The sequence below is a fragment of the Sander lucioperca genome, chromosome 14 (genome assembly GCF_008315115.2).
Source record: "Sander lucioperca isolate FBNREF2018 chromosome 14, SLUC_FBN_1.2, whole genome shotgun sequence".
In the NCBI taxonomy this organism is placed as follows: domain Eukaryota; kingdom Metazoa; phylum Chordata; class Actinopteri; order Perciformes; family Percidae; genus Sander; species Sander lucioperca.
The window spans coordinates 25,768,469-25,785,399 of record NC_050186.1 but is presented as its reverse complement, the minus strand read 5'-3'; the positions used below and the strand labels follow the sequence as shown (position 1 = coordinate 25,785,399).

The 16,931-nt window shown below is 40.5% G+C and overlaps 1 protein-coding gene across 3 annotated transcripts in view; it reads left to right on the top strand.

The window, feature by feature from the left end:
- si:ch211-196i2.1 (collagen alpha-1(I) chain) overlaps positions 1-16,931 on the top strand; it is a 137,171-nt gene that overhangs the window by 32,204 nt on the left and 88,036 nt on the right. For 2 of the 3 annotated variants that reach the window (XM_031277561.2, XM_031277563.2), the window contains exons 2-6: positions 7,849-7,996; positions 9,325-9,483; positions 11,247-11,439; positions 16,299-16,433; positions 16,834-16,914. In XM_031277561.2, the coding sequence (XP_031133421.1) occupies positions 7,849-7,996; positions 9,325-9,483; positions 11,247-11,439; positions 16,299-16,433; positions 16,834-16,914 (716 nt within the window). The remainder of the gene's footprint in view (positions 1-7,848; positions 7,997-9,324; positions 9,484-11,246; positions 11,440-16,298; positions 16,434-16,833; positions 16,915-16,931) is intronic. The other variant, XM_035991588.1, reaches the window with a different exon arrangement.

Genomic DNA, 16,931 nt, shown 5'->3' with positions numbered 1-16,931 from the left:
CCAAACAGGGAGTGAAATACATTGAGACACTCTCCTTAATGCAGCTGAAGAACTTGGTTTTTCTAAGATTTTATGGTAAACCTGTAGGCTAAAACACCAATGCCAGTCTGTTGATGCCTTCCAAACAAATGGACCTGCTTATAGGTTTTAAGACCGCACACATTTACTAGTTAGACTCAGAACCGTCAACACTTGGTTACTGTCTCTGATGTGGAGAAATCATGGTGAATGATGGAATGTATGTAACTTCATAGAGCAATGGAGAATGCATGTGAACCATATGTCTCATGAACACAAAACCACTTTCAAAAAGATCATAAATGAGTGACATATGATCGTCCTGTCAGAGAGCTTTCCCTAGATTATTAACTCTGCGCTGACTTTAAACTACAAGCATGTACATTTCTGGATTATCATCAATGAGGCAAATGTTAACTCGTTATCCAAAACGGACTTTTATTCATTGTCAGACATCCATTCACTAACATCACCAACTGAGCTCTTTAACTGTCAAGTAAATCAAAGTAGTTCTGGCAAATAGCTGGTGTTGTAGCTATTGAAGTAGAGTAAACACAGAATTACTGCATCCTTTTTACTACTTGTCTGCATGTCTCTCTAGAGGCTTTTGTATTATTTAGTTTGACAATGGTGGGTCATCGTGAAGGCTTCCATTTGTTACACAGATTATCACTTTTTCTCATAAGGAGGCGACTGATGAGATTTATGGAAAGGATCAGAACATGGCACCGTCTCCAAAAAAACAAGATGCTTGGGGGCATTTAAAGAAGATCACATACAGATGTTGTCTGTGTTTGTGATTTTCAGTACTCTTTCCCCAATGCATTGTATTCTGTTCTGTTTATGTCCTTGGTTGGGGCTTAATCTTTTTTTTTTTTTTTCTCGCTTAGAAAGGGTTATCCGTGCAACATATGGTGATATTGTTGTTATCACAGGCTTTGACACAGCCCTGGCCAAAGTGATGGCTTGGGCTTTGTAGAACGTTACGGTTTCTCCTGTTTAACCATTGTCATACGTGCAACTTTGTAGTTACTTCTTATTAGCTAATTATATCATGCTAAAACACTAAACTAATATGTTAAACCTTAGCTTTTGCATATTAGCATCGTCATTGTGAGCATGTTACCATGCAATCGGTCTCTCACAGAGACTGTACGGCTGTAGACTCTTTGTCTTGGTAGTTCAGGTGAGATGACCCAGTTCATTTTAAATCTTAGTTTTATCAAACATGTATTGTTCCATTTAATTCTCATTCATATTTACAGCGTTACAGTGAGCATACCATCAGACTGCTCAAAAAGTTTGTCTGGGTAAATGGGACAAAGACTGCGCTAACCCTGAAAGTGTGTATTCACATTTCTCCAGATACAGGATTAAAACATCTGTTTCACTTTTGCCGGAAACAAAACAGGCATGACTGGCACCCTCCTTCCTCCTTACCCCCTCCCCCCCCGAAATGGCTTGATCCTTTTGATTATAGTGTTGGAAGAAAAGCACAGGGGTATTTTCCATGTTCCTAAGTTTTCCTTGAGGGCACAGCGTTGGCAAATGAAATGTTCTTTCATGAACACTACCGCACAAGTGGGGCTTAATAAAGACCATCAGACCATTAGAGCAGTAAGTGTGTGAGAACATTTTCCACTTCCTGAGGCTATACATTACGGCTCATTTAGATATTGTAGCATCAGCAGTCCCACACACTTCTCGGTATGAGAGTGGAGATTGTGGATTCTCTGATTGATGCTAATGACGTTGTTATGGTTCATAGCAATTTGTAAATTGTTAGAAGCTTGTGTAATTGTATGCCTGATAAATGAGAGATTTTGTTAACTGAACAATGGCCATCTGATACCTATCTAAACATCAGATGTACATATTTCTGATGATTGATCTATTGTGGTGGAAAATCTATGTAACCTCAATGTGGTCTTGGCTTTGACTGTTCTGAGTAAAATGGATATTTCTACCTTTTGAGGTCATTTGTTTCCACATCAATACTGATGGTATTTAGCAGAATTGCCTTGTGTGTGTGATTACATCATTTAGTGCTGAAACAATTTGTCACTGTTGGGCAGAAACCTTGTATCTCCATATTTTGTCATTTTAATGTTTTCCAGAAACCAATCCTATTGTCAAATCACAATCAACAACTATTATCCATTTAGTGGTTCCAGCTCCTGAAATTTAAGGATTTGTTGTTGTTAGAGTTATGGACTGTTGGTCGGATTACACAAGCAATCTGAAGATGCCACCCTGGGCTCTGGGGACTTTTACTTTTTATGACTGTGTATAGATTTACAATTAATGGATTGATGAAAAAATAAAGAGATTAAGAGATTATTTGCAAGCAATCATTCGTTGCCGCCCCTAATGCTATTTTAGTCAGGACACTTATGACTATTTATTACAGCAATATGTATTTTAGTTAGAAAGTAGTTTTGTGTTTTTCATTAATTGACATGAAAATCCAAATAACAAATCAAGTGCCTTGTAGATAGTGCTTACTAAAGGAGCATGTCACATAACCGTCACACCTTTCACACAAATGAAGCGTATCATTAGTTCAGGCAGACCACTGAAGTCACGTTTGCATTACCTGATTGATTCAGCTGCTTGATTCATGCTTCACCATACGTGGCTCATCCACCAGCTGTGTGGCTTTCAGCGAAGTAATAATACTAATCATACCTACCTTCATACTTTCATGCCAATGGCATTTGCAGTTGCATGTCGTCCACCTCAGAGTCCCATCATTTCTTCTCAGCCCACAGCGAGTTTTAGAGACAGACTAACGTGTTTGCTGTCATCTTGAAGAAGCTGTTCCTTTCATGTAACATACAATCCTAAAATAGAAAGCCAAGATGAATTTGCCATTAGTGGTATAAGCATTAATAACAGTTTTTCATCAGCTTGTCTGTTGGCATAATAGATGATCTCACTTTGGAGCTTGATGCAGCTTTGGGAAATCACTGCAAAGTAGGATATGTTCTAACTAACTATTAGACAGGGTAGTAATTCCTGTTAAAAATGTTCTCTTTTCTTTTGCACATTTGTTAAAAAGAAAAAGAAAATACAGTCATTACGGACTTAAATCGGTTGGCCTTATTTTTACGACGAGTGCAAGATCAAAAATATCATTCATGTGATCATGTATACCATTGTGTAACTAACGTAACTTAAAGCATCAGTGAGAATATCACAATAACCTGTATTAATGATATTTAAGCAAAAGAAATCAGAATTAGGTTCGGCTCTTAAAGTGAATTGGCTACGACCACTGTTTGAATAGCAAAAGCAGTATCAAAACATTTATTTTAACAATCCACAAGGATTGTGAATCATACATAGAAAAAAAAACAACAACAACAATCAGAAATCCCCCCAAAAGTTTAAAAGAAAAAATCAGTCCAGTCAATTAGTTCAATGTTCAACTCAGTTGAGCTTCAGTTCAGTTCTTCTGTGGTTTGTTGAATAAAAGGCCTTGTTTCAAATCACTACCCGGGCAGTGTGTGATAACGTTGGAGATCTCTTAAATCTTATCTGTATGATGTATCCAAAAGCGTGCAGTCCACCAGCTCGGCGGGTTGATGGCCACTGGTTACAGTCACACCCCAGAATCGCAGAGTCGCTGAATCACTGGATCACTGGCTCGCCATAGAATCTCTCTCTCTCAACAGTGGCAGAATATGCACAACAACAAAAAACAATCTGCATACAGCAATGCAAAATATCTAATTAGTAGCTGTACATGGCTTTATCACTAAAACATTCAAAATCACTAACTCAAATTCAATTCTCAATTCTGCTGAATTAACATACATACATTCACGTTACGCCATCTCATCATTAACAACGCACATGTATGCAACAAAATGGCGTTCCAAATTGCAACGGTAGATTAGCAAAGATAAACATATTTTTTTTTTTTTTTTTTTTTTTTATAAATGTTCAAAGGACATAACAGGAACAGCAAAGAAACATAAAATGCACATAGTATAGAATTATTAGGATAGCTTATCTTTCTGGTTTTAATCAAACTAAGATGGCATGCTAGCAAGTAGTTTCCTCCTATTGTACTCACCGGAGATTCTTAAACTTATCCAAAGGGGGAAAAAAAGTGTAAACAGCAGTTCACAATACTAAGGCTTCTTGCCACTTTTACTAGCTAATATTAATACTGAAATTGATTTCTCCTGTGTGTTAAGTGGTCCGTTTCACTATATTTATCTCACTCTGTCTTCATCTAACGATTCACTTGACGAGAGGGGAAAAAGAAAAAAGAGTTGATCATCTTCTTTAGCTACTTAATATAGAGTGGTTCAGCCAACAAACATGAAGCAGCGCCATCTAGGGGAATGGAGAATTGCAATTGCAATACTTTGGCCCTGTGCATTTTAGGTGGGCTACAATTGCAATTGATGTGATTTAACCATTGACTGTAAATATTAATGGACAATGCATCTGGTTCGGCGAAGTGCTGCAAATGCGGAAGTGCCTTAAACCTGCATTCTATCTGAATTCCAGCAGGGGGCGACACGTGCGGTTGCAAAAGGAGGTCGGTTTCTGTAGAAGACTATGAGAAAGTGATCCACTTCTCACTTGATTTATTACCTCAGTAAACATTTTCATAATGAGTTTATGGTCTTAATTGCTAGTTTTAAGTATTCTGCAACACAGAATGATCATTTTTTGAATTATGGTCTTGTTGATTTTAAAATCGGCGATAAAGCAGGGGGTGTTTTAGGGCGTGGCTATGATGTGATTCCCAGTGAAAGTGTGTAACGTAACGTGGCTTCTCCCTCACTCCTCCCTCTCGTCTAAAATCGTCACATCTGCAACCAGGATGGCTGCACCCGTAACGGCAAACTCGACAACGGATAGCAGATCTCCACAAACCAATGGGTGACGTCACACATGCTCTGTCCATTAATATTAACAGTCTATGGATTTAACCAAGCATCGCCCCAACTTGCATGTGATGCTCAGAGCTATGTCGTTTTGTTGCATTGATTGGTTGTCTATTCAATTGCATCCAGAGGATTTTTGGTCTGTGCCGTTGATAACCCCCCTCGGAAATCAAAAATGAACTAAGAGGACTAAGAAGCATTTGAGAATTAGTCTGGCAAGTAATACTACTTGAGAGGTAAACTAGGCTTGGTGGAGTGCTCCTTTAAAACTAGCATCAGCAGGAATGGAGATAAACAAAGGGGTCTCTCATTTACTTGCTATTGTGACTCTGAGCCCCTTTTCAAAACCAAAAAACGGTCTTGTTTACCTGATTAGAAGATGTTTTGACCTCACATTCCTCATGGCTGTTTAACTAAAGGTTAAAAGTGCAAAGCAAACCATTATTGGAATCATTTCTTCTCTCTAAGTGGTTCTCGTCCATAACTCTTTGAGGATTCCTGAAAGGCTGATGTGGTTGGAATTTTTTGTGCGACACCAGATATGGTCCCCTAGTGCCATTCCTCCGGGCAGCAGAGTGTGACTATGCTGCTCTTTGTAGACCAGTGAATTCTCTGGCACTGCTGTCAATTGAGTGTTAGAGCAAACGGGTCTCTTAAGAGCTGACAGACATTGATTCATTAATAAAAGTGCTTGAGAGATCTGCTTAAGCAGTCCAAATATCTTGTATGCCCTTTGGAAAATCCCAGAGATTCATGTTTAAGTGCTGCTTTTGTAATCTTCAGGCGCCCTGCTGCCCATGTAGATCACTCTAACATGTCAGATGGATATTTCCACTTGCATGTTACTTAAATGCACCTTCTCTGTTAGCCCTTTTAGTCTCGGCACTTCCTCTCACATAATGGCATTGACATTTAAGCTAGGAATGATCTCAGTCAGTTCCCAGGTTAAAGTGTGATCAGTATATAACGATACCAGCGTTGGAGTGGTGACTCACTTTCTCCAGATATGATGAAGAGCTGTATTTATAATCCTCAGGAGGAGTTGTTAAAGCGCAGTTCCTCAACAGAACCCACCTGTGGACAGGACATGACGAAAGGCACTTTACCTGCTCCCATGAAGTAAAAAATAAGACTCTCCTGTAACTTTTTTTTAATTCATTTTATTTAAACAGGGACAATGCACAAGTTAACATTAACCTTGTATAAGAACAAGGAGGGATGCATTGTGCCAGGTTGTAGCACAAGTGCTATTTTCCGCCCGTAGTCCCTTGGCAGGTCAGTAACACAATAAAAATTCCATGCAAGTGAAATACAAAACATTAAAATATACAATTTTACAACCACAGTCACACCTAATTTACAGTTAAAACTATCATGTGCTCAATTGTTCCCCCTTCCTAAAACCAACCCCCCCCCCACCCCACACCAACAAAGCTATGCAATCAAAATCCTTACCTCTCCCAATACAAACACACACACACACACATACACACACACACACACACACACACACACACACACACACACACACACACACACACACCATAATTGTGTTGTGACAGTAACCATGCTTTTGTCAAACTCAAAAAGGTTTGAGGATTTGTACATGTAATAAGGTGTGTGGGGAGAGTATTCCACTGAGTTATGGCCACAAAAGAAAAGGATGGTTTGCCAAATGAAGTTTTGCGATTGGGAATATTGCACTCTGACCGAGTAGCTCTTTTTTTCTGTTTACTTGCTTCTAATGATGTGAAAAACGCCAGTGGGTGAGCAGTACAATAATGTTTGGCACTCTGGGACACCAAAGGAAAAAAGTCTTTAAATGGGATGGAATTTGTAGCAGCCCCGTGCAGCTTTTAAAGGCAATGGCCCCGTCAGTGGTTTTCCGCTTTTCAGGAATGCGATCAGTGGTCTGTTCACAGCATGTTAAGGTTGTTCCTAAGAAGAAAGATTTGGTTTGGTTGCTGCAGATGGTTGCCGTCTGGGTTCCCCAATTTTGAAACGGTGCAGATCAAACGCAGAGAGCCAGAAGTATGTGGACACCCGCCTTTACTCATTGTTGAACATGCCATTTTCTATAACAGCCTTCAGTCTTCTGGAAAGGCTTTCCACCAGATTTTGGAACATGGCTGCAGGGATTTGCTTCCATTCAGACACAAGAGCATTAGTGAGGTCCAGCACTGATGTTGGGTGATCAGGCCTGGTCCAGTTCATCCCAAAGATGCCAGATGAGGTTAAGTGTCAGGACTCTGTGCAACCAAACCTTTTTCTTTCATGAATCTGGCTTTTTGTACAGAGGCATTGTCATGTTAAAACCGGAAAGCGTCTTCCCCAAACTGCTGCTACAATATCATTGCAGGCTGTAGCATTGAAATTCCCCTTCATTAGGGCCTATCCTAGGGCTGGCCAATGCATCGACAAGTTACAGAAACCCTTCATGTTGACTCTAATGATGCTGCTATAACATTAATTAGATAGATGAAAGATGAAGTTGTTTCTTAACTCCCTCTCTGTCTGTAATGAAAACTCTTTTGAATCACTTTGATGTCTCACTACATATTGGCATGCACTGGGTTCTTATTATACAAGCACATAATACACTGTGCTCTAATATTGTAGGACAAAATGATCTGTGCTTGTTTGAGATGATGTTTAACGTCTGCATGATGTTTATATGTAAAAAAGCTTTTTGAGGGCGCCTGGGTAGCTCTCCTGGTAGAGCGTGCACCCATATACAGAGGCTCAGTCCTCGCCGCAGCAGCTGCGGCTTTGGTTCCGACCTGCGACTCTTGGCTGCATGTTGTTCCCCCCCCCCTCACCCCTTTCATGCCTAAGCTGTCCTATCAAATAAAGGTCTAAAATGCCAAAAAAAGAAAGGAAAAATAAAAGCTTTTTTTATAACTTAAGCTGTGTCTCCCTGCAGATGAGGTGAACATTCTGCAGGAGCTTTCTCTTCAGATGTCAAACAGCAGTAACGCCTCAGTGACTGTGGATGACAGCAGGTGTCCAGTCCTACAAGTGGGACAGTACTCCACCTTGGCTCTCTCTCTTCAACATCTCCTCACTGACGGGTACGCTTTCATCTACATCTCCGTATGTCACAGTAACTCTATTAAAGTGCCCATATTATGAAAAAAATCACTTTTTCTGGGATTTGGGGTGTTATTTTGTGTCACTGGTGCTTCCACACGCATACAAACTTTGAAAAAAAAAACATCCATGCTGTTTTGAGTCAGATACGTTTTCTGAATGTGTCCTGCCTTCAGTCTCCGGGTGAGCTGTTCAGAATCTGTACGGCTTTCTACGTAACCAGCCGAGACGAGGGGCCTAGGGGGCTAACCGTTAGCATGCTAGCGCTAGCATGCTAGCTCGTTCTCAATGGCAAAACACTGCTACAACACACACAAATTCACCCTAATCTACAAAAGAAATTGTATAGAACTACTTACATGTCCCTGTTCTGCAGGTATTCCACACAAAGTTGGAAGTGCGCCCTCATTTAGAAGAAGTCTCCCAGCTAATCCTGCCTTGTACAGGCCGAAGTTGCAGAAACAGCTAGCTAGCTCATGTAATCCTTAGCTACTGCGCATGTGCGACTGACAACAAAGATCTTACAGAAGTTGAGAGGTCTCACTCTGTAGCTAAAACAGAGACCTGAACACAGGGTGAAAAGAGGAGCTGCAGCAATGTGCAGTAAAACAAAAATATGGTGTTTTTTGAAAATTAAACCATGTAAACCTATTCTGATACAATCTCAAATTACAATTATGAACCTGTAAATGAGCATAATATGGCCACTTTAATAATGCCTTACTAATGTACCGTATGTAAAGGTTTTGGTCACTGGTCATTTTTTTTTAGATAGTATCCCCCAGTTAGTCAGTTAAACATTTTCATTGTGGGATATCTTACTGGTGGTATCCTTTTATGGTTTGAGTAGTCTCGCATTGCCAGACTGGTTAGTCCACACAGCATTCCGGGATGGGACAAAAACGTGCTCTGGTTTATTGGCATTTCTTTAAACCAATCACAATCATCTTGGGCGGCGCTAAGCACCATACGGCGCAACGGCGCCTCAGCAAAATAGCCTCGGGAAGGAACTTGTTTTGGTGGAACATGTGTACGTTCAAAAGTTGTTTTAGTCGTGCAACAGAAAACTCAGATTGGACAGATAGTCTAGCTAGCTGTCTGGATTTACCCTGCAGAGATCTGAGGAGCAGTTAACCATAGTCCTCAGAAATCCACAGGAGTTTCCAACACAAAGAAAGCCCAAGGCAACGGATATCCAGCCTAAATTAGTGGAATCCGGCGGAATTTCCGGAAGTGGAACGTCATGGATATAGACTATGTTTTGAGTATCAAATATGTGGCTACATGGTGTTTGTCTGTTTGTGTTTAGGTTTGCAGATGAGTTCAGTTTACTGGTGCAGCTGCGGAGTCCTCAGAGAGATGAACGCAGTGTCTTCACCATGCTCAGCCCCGACAGCAACGTTATGGTGCAGCTGCGTATCAGTGCTTACGCCATCATCTTCATAGGAACACAGCAGCGACACTATGAGTGAGCCCACATTTTGTTTCCTTTCCCTTTTTTAGAGCCAAATTAATAAAAATCAAGTGCAAGTTAAGTATGTATTGAGTGTTGTAACATCTCTTGAGCAGAGTCAAGAAACATTTCTTCATGGTTAGTTGGCTAAAATTGTTTAAAATCTAACAGTGAGACAAGCAAGTTCATGCTTTTGACTTATAATGCATTACCCATTATCCATTAAATCAATATGTCAAAAGGTGATTACAACATCCAGCTCAGGTAATTGAGGCCCACTCGTACCCATTCCTGCTTCTTGGCTGAAGTGTATGGAAATGTCTCTGCAAGATAGAGGAGAGCCCTGTGGAAGTGTATTTGTTTGCAGCATGTGTGTTTTGTTTGACTGTGATTTGTGTTTGGCTGTCTCTTCGGTGAAATGATTTATAAGGTGTCTCTTGGCAGGTTTCTCGTCTTCATGAACCACAGACCTCAAAGCAATTCATCACTGCAAGACAGCATGCAGAACTGGGCCAAAAGATAGACACATAGATACTATTGTTATCTTTTAATGTTGGCACATGGTTAATTTTATTTTTTTATCCGCATGTCTGCTGGTGGCTACCACCTACAATGTCCAGTTGGGTCTAGAGCCCAGCCTGACTATTAAAGAGGACAGTAGTGGGTCTTCGTATTTCGTATTTTAAAGGGGAACTCCCCTGATTTTACACATCAAAGTCTGTTTTACAAGTCTTGGGGAGTATTACTGCATATGTGAGGGGGAAAAAAAATCCATAAAGCCTTCTGTGGCTCCATAGGGAGCCGTGCAAAATCTGATAAATGAAAAACAATAAAAGAAATCTAATTACCAATGAACTGAAGATTACAGTTTTGAAAATGGAAAAAAAAATTTGGGAAGAAATCTTCCTTCTTACTCTTTTAGTTAGAAAAAAGTGAGCTTACCAGAACTCTGTAGCCCACTCCTCATCTCTGCTACAGGCTAGAGGCTTGAGGCTGTAATTTAGTTTCAGCGAAACCTTGTTTCCTATTTTAATCAATCTCTTAAAAAAAAAACACACTGTGCACTACCTGCCCAGCACCAAACAGCAGACACTTTTAGCGATTAGCTGGTGAAGAGTTAAACATTAAGAAGCCATTCCAAAACAGAGCTAAAAGGAAAGTAGATGTTAATATTTATTTGTGGACACAAACACAACTCCAATGGGATGATAATGTTGCTCTGTGTCTGCTGTTAAGTGTAAGTAGGTAGCATAACTTTATAAGGCAGTAATATGTCAGAGGTGTGTGTGGTTGTCAGCTTGTTGTGGAATTCTTCTGCACCCTAACTTAACAAGCTATAATGCTGTAAAAGAGTTTCTGCCTTTGAGGGCCTTCTTTAATGAGGGTTCTATTTCACTTCTGTTATGTAATTTGTATCAAGGCATGCTAAAGTGATAGATCAGCAATGTTTGCATACATAGATTTATTTCTGCCAGCCCAACCCAATATCAAAGGCTACACAGCAGCACCCCTGGAGCTGTCATGGATGTAGCAGTAAAAGTTTAGTTTAGACAGTCTCTTTGACCTACAGCCCGAACCTTGCTATTCAGTAAAAGAACATTTTCATAAGTTAAGAGAAATAAAAAAGGTTATAACTTTCACTGACATCTGTATTCCAGCAGTCAGAGGGCCCAAGTCTGATTTAAACGTATCTTCTAGATTAATCCATGCAGACCTCTATCTCAACACACACAAACCAAAGATGTGATTACATAAGGACCCATATGTCTCTCTGTCAGGTTCCCAGTCAGCGGTCTGTCTGATGGAAAGTGGCACCATGTGGCCGTCAGTGTGTCTGCCAAGCGGCTGGCGCTGTATGTGGACTGCTCTCTGCTGGAGAGTGTGGACTGGGTGTACCACGGCATGGGGATCAGCAGCGATGGGCTGCTCATGGTTGGAGGCATCATCGAGGGCTTTGAGACTCCATTTGAAGTACGTGGCTTCTATCTAGTTGTATCTGTATGTCCAGCTCAGCGACTTTCTTTTTCTTTTTTTTCTTTCCCCAGTGATCATAAAAGAAACATTAAGACTCAAAAGCAACCCTCCATCATCTATAGTTAGTCTTGCCATTTCTTTCTAAACATTTACAAGATGCCCAGAAGCTGCATTCATTAAGTTTTTTTTTTTACAGGTCAATATCTTCGAATTTTGGAATGTCGCTCAATTTTGCGTGTGTGTGTGTAATAACACCTATTATATGGGCAGATTGTTGTGCAATAGCCAGGGGATATTTAAAACAACTGGTGCCTGGTAATAAGCCACATGTGTATTGTGTAATTTAGTCCAAAAGGGCATGCTCATCCTTGCGGAGGAGAGAACACACAAGTAGATATTCCAGCCCCATGGCTCTGTCCCACCCCATTCCCTTTTCATCACAGACACAAAGACGTGTAGCCCCTAATACTAAGAAACTGTGTTTGTTTTTATAAAGTATGCGTAGAAATCCCTGCAACCTGCTCAAACCACAACCTCAATTACCTCCCAAGCACCAGTGTGACATCAAATTACAGAGGGTGATGAGTGTTTGGACAGAGGATGAGTTCAGCAACCTCAACCCCCTCCTTGTTCTTCAGGCAACATGAAGACATCTCACTTCACTTAACTTTATGGCTAAACAAACCTGAATGTCTTTGGACTATGGGAGGAAACCCATGGGGAGAACAATTCATGTAAACTTTAAATGTTTGCTGTATACTAGTAACCAAGCAATGGGCCCTTTCCAAACAGGCACGCGCTCCAAACGGCACTGCACTAGTTAAAAAAAACACAAATTTGGACTTGCTGCATGAAACCTATCAACATTACCGTTGTTGTCTGGTACTGTAGTTCATTTTAAGTGCTGAATAATATATAAAGCCTGCAATGCATTAATTTGTATGGTCCTTTTTTAAGTTTTCATCTCAAGGGCAAAACTGAAACTCTTCCATTAAAGGCTGATTTTGAAGGCCCATAATGCATCTGGCTTCGCATGTTGTGGACATGCTGTCCCAGTTACAACATGCTCTCATGTAGCCTGAGGACCAGAGCGGGCAGTGTGGCTGTATCACAATGGGGGTGCATCTGGATATGTTCTTAGTACCAGATAAAATGGATTCTCCATTGCCTGGTTTCCCCTGGTGACAGCTTTTTACCGAACTCCAAGGACGGAGCACTTCCACACACAGAGGTGGTGACAGTCTTGTCTCTGGACAATCTTTTGTGTTTGGCAACGCTAAACCATACATTACTCTTACTCCACTGCAGCACGACTGGGACACATTCTGCTTTATTTTAATGGATTTATTTTAAGATCAAAGTAGGATATGAACATGAATATGATTGGCATAGTTAAAAACAGGTTTGTATGTGTTGTGCATCTGTGTTTGGTTTTCAGACAAAGTCTGTTACATAAAATAATCACTGGCCACTTAAATTGGCAGAAATGATTTCCTAGATGAAATTATGCAGCAGATGTTTGTGTTTAGCAGATGTTTGCTCCCTCTCTATTTTTAGGGTATTTCTAGCAGAGGTGCCAGAGGTTTGGTTTTTTGCAGATAACATGGAACTTAATTTTTTATATACCTCCGTTACTGCTTTTTAATAATAATAATAAAAAAAAAACTTAAGATTGAGTTCCATGAAAAATGAAGGTCTCTTTCCACTTGTCTCTGGGTTTGATTTAAGGATGTAAAATCAAAAAGGTTGTTAAAGTGAGTTTTCCCCAATGAGTTTTATTTGTGCATATAACCTGTGTGATATGAATTTGGCAAAATAAGAAATTTGCATTTTAATATTACAGATTACAAATTTATTTTAAATCCATGTTTTCACAAAGACATTTGAACTACACACACACACACACACACACACACACACACAGACTCTCTTATCCACCATCACATTATAAACAGCCTGAGGACAGAGGTTTTTATGTCTGCTGATGCTTTGTTTGGCATGATGTGAGAGGCGCTGGTAAGGTAAAAGAACCATGGGAACTGCAGTGAAATACATGACCTTCAATAACCTGTGTGTGTGTGTGTGTCCTGTGTTTGTATTTTGTGCATGCATTACAAGTTATACAGTACATATATAGAACATGTATGAATATACTGACATACCTGACTGCTTTGTCTCTAAAGGATCATTCTGATTTAGTGTGTAAACATTTAAAAAAGGTCAAAAGAGAATTAGAACTGCAATTGCAACAGTTTGGTCAGGAAAATGTCTATAGTAGAAAGTTCCCAAAGCCCGAGGTGGCGTCTTCAAATTGCTTGTTTTGTCTGACCACTAGTCCATAACCCAAAGATATTCAGTTTACCATCATAGACAACTATGAAAACAAGCAAAGATTCCCATTTGAGAGGCTGAAAGCAGAGTTAATATACTATCTATACTGTAGGCATTTTTGTGTGAAAACAAATTACTTAATATAGCCGCAATCAGCAAATCGTGGGTTCAAACCCTTTCCTGCCTACTCAAAGCACTTTTACTTATTACAGGTACCTTTCACTCACATTCATACACTTTGAGATCAGACTGCAGGGCCTGGGATAAAACCGCCAATCAACTGATTGTTAGGCAAATGATCTACCGCCTGAACTACAGCAGCCCATTCGCCAAAAGAACAGATGCCAAATCGCCAAAGTCAGAGCTGCAAGCAGCATTGAACGGGTTTCTAGCTTCACAAAGCTGAGTAAAACCACTTCAGGTGGTTTAATGCTCTATAGAAACCAACCACACACCTGTTTCATCCCTACAATAGATGCAGCAAGTCCTGCGATTTCGCCCCCTTTATCGGATTTTAACGCAACTTGGTACGTACGTTCCAATCCTGGTGTCAGATGTCTCCATCAATTTAAGACTTGATTGCTGTAGCAGAACTTGAGTTATAGGCAATTCCCTTCTAGCCCCACCCTTTAGGAAGTTCTTTGATTGATGGCGGCCATGTTTTATGATGAATCTTGTTCATTTATAGTAGAAATGTGTATCTCTGCCCCGCAAGGCCGTATACCAATCTTGGTATTGATAGAATCAAAATTGACAAGGTTTGAGGTTTTTCACATTATGCAAATTAGCAAAATACCATCATGGCGGATGTTCATGGTCCAATAGGCTTTTTTGTAGAGCACATTGAGCTGGACTTGTGTGAGGAATTTCATGTAAATTGGACTTACTGTATGAGGGGCGTGGCCTTTCAAAGTTTTGGCCTAAGTTATAGCGCACCCATCAGGCCGAATGGCAACATATTTTTTGGGGAGCATGAGCACATCACCATCAGTTATGGTGACAATTTTCATGTCTCTAGCGTGTTCCAGCCCAAAGGAACTTAAGAAAAGGCATAATTTAGCATATAATGCTAAATAGGCCACACCCACATGCACCAATCAATATGACACTTTAGATCCTGGTTATTATAGTGCGTTCCATTTGTACTTGGATTTTCCGAGGTCAAAGTCGGAAACACGCCCCCTGACCTCAGATTTCCAAGCTCGGAACTCGGGCAACCTTGTTGTTGTGAAAGCTGTAGTAAAATACAGTTATAAGCACTTCTATGTCACTAAATCAGTCACTAAATCAGTACACGCAGCGCTGTCGATGTTCTATCTGTGGACAATGTTGTTACGCTGTTCGTATGCAAAAAAAAAAAAACAGCGTAATGCGTAGTTATAAACTGGCATTGCTAACAATGGCAAATCTGGCTAGAGCTAATGAAAACAATGAAAATCCGACTTGTAAACGGAAGGCATTCAACTCGGGTGTGACTGGGTGTTGAATCAATCAATTATTTTACTACATTGCCTATTTCTTGTTTCAAATGTTTTCAGAAACATATTTTTTGTGTATTGTTTAGTCGAATCAAGCCATAATCAAGCACCCCCCACCGGCCGGAGCAAACTTTCTTAATTTACAGCTACACTGAAATATGTTTCTGAAAACACTTGAGGTGAGAAAAAGGCAATGCAGTAACAGAATATTGATTAATATTTGATCAGCACTGCCTAGTTTGACAGTTTGACCGCAGTTCACGAGCAGTCATTGACACTGCGATAGAGACTCCTCGGCTCTGATTGGTTGTTTTTTTAAATAGGCCATTAGAAACACCAGGAGGAGGCAGAGGAACATGATTTTTTTTCCACAGCTGATCTGATTTAATGTAGTACTGTCAGGATATTTGTACAGTTTGAGCAAATATGACATTTTAGGAAAGTTTCTAACTGTAGCTTTAACCTAAATGTATTTTCTTAGTTAGGTTATTGAAATCACCAAAACCATGCTTACTTTATTAGTACTGTCATTTCCCAAAAACTGGGCTGTAAGTAAGTTAAAGGTGCACTATGAGTTCCTGCATGGTTTCAGCGTGGAATAATCCCCACCCCTCCCCCAACCATCCTGTTGGTGATTGGCTGGAGTGGTTTGTTGTATTTTGGTGCCTATCCTGTGCCTCTAGTGTTTGTTTGACGTTTACGACCCCTGTGTTGTCTCCTGAGACCGGGCTTTTTCACAGTGTATTCAGGGGGCAGGCAGCTAGCGGATCAAGGAGAGATGCCTACGATTGGAGACAAAAATGAAATCACGCTGAAACCATGCAGGAACTCATAGTGCACCTTTTAACTGATCTGTTGTAATCTGATGTAGAGCCACATTTCCAAGGTGTTCTGTATGTCAAGATTTCTTACAGGTCTCACTGGTGTGGATTCCTTCCTCCAAGAGACATTTACTTTTACATTTATTTTTTAAATATCTACATGAAGGTAATTTGGGTCTTCACACTGTGACCCCTCACATTGCGATTCATGTTTCCGTCTCTGCAGGGTCATCTCCGACAGCTGAGCTTCCTGATGGGCGACCCAGAAGCAGCCCAGCAACACTGTAGCCACCACCTGCCCCGCTGTGGTGAGAGCGCCCCCAAGTCTCCTCGCTCCCCACGCACTGACAACGCCAGGGAGGTGAGGAAAGAGGAATGGAAAAGAAAAATAAAGAGATCAGGAAAGGTCATGTCATTTCCACAAGTGAAATGAACTCTTAGTGTGACTTTTGACTTATGACTTATGTAAACAGCTCGGTTCTGACATGTCACCGAGGTGTTTGAGGGGAAGCCAGATGCCCTTGAAGCCCACAGCCCAGACATTCAGACTCCTGCAGTTAATACTTTTGACAGCAGAACCGGTTATGTACTACGAAGCATGATAAAAGATCATCGGAGGATTTAAAATAAAAAGTGGCACTGACTCCTGTGGTCTTGATCCAGTCTGGTGAATTTAACAACTCTGGGTGTTTGGTTGATCATCGGTTTAGTTCTGAGCTGGTTTTTAAATAAAATAAATTGTCCCCTCTGTTCCCACACAGAATATACTGCTGTCCTCAAATGACCTGGAGGACCTGCTGGGGAATCCCAAGGACGAGTCATTGTTGAGCTTTGGCAGAACTGTGAGTAGGAAATGTTG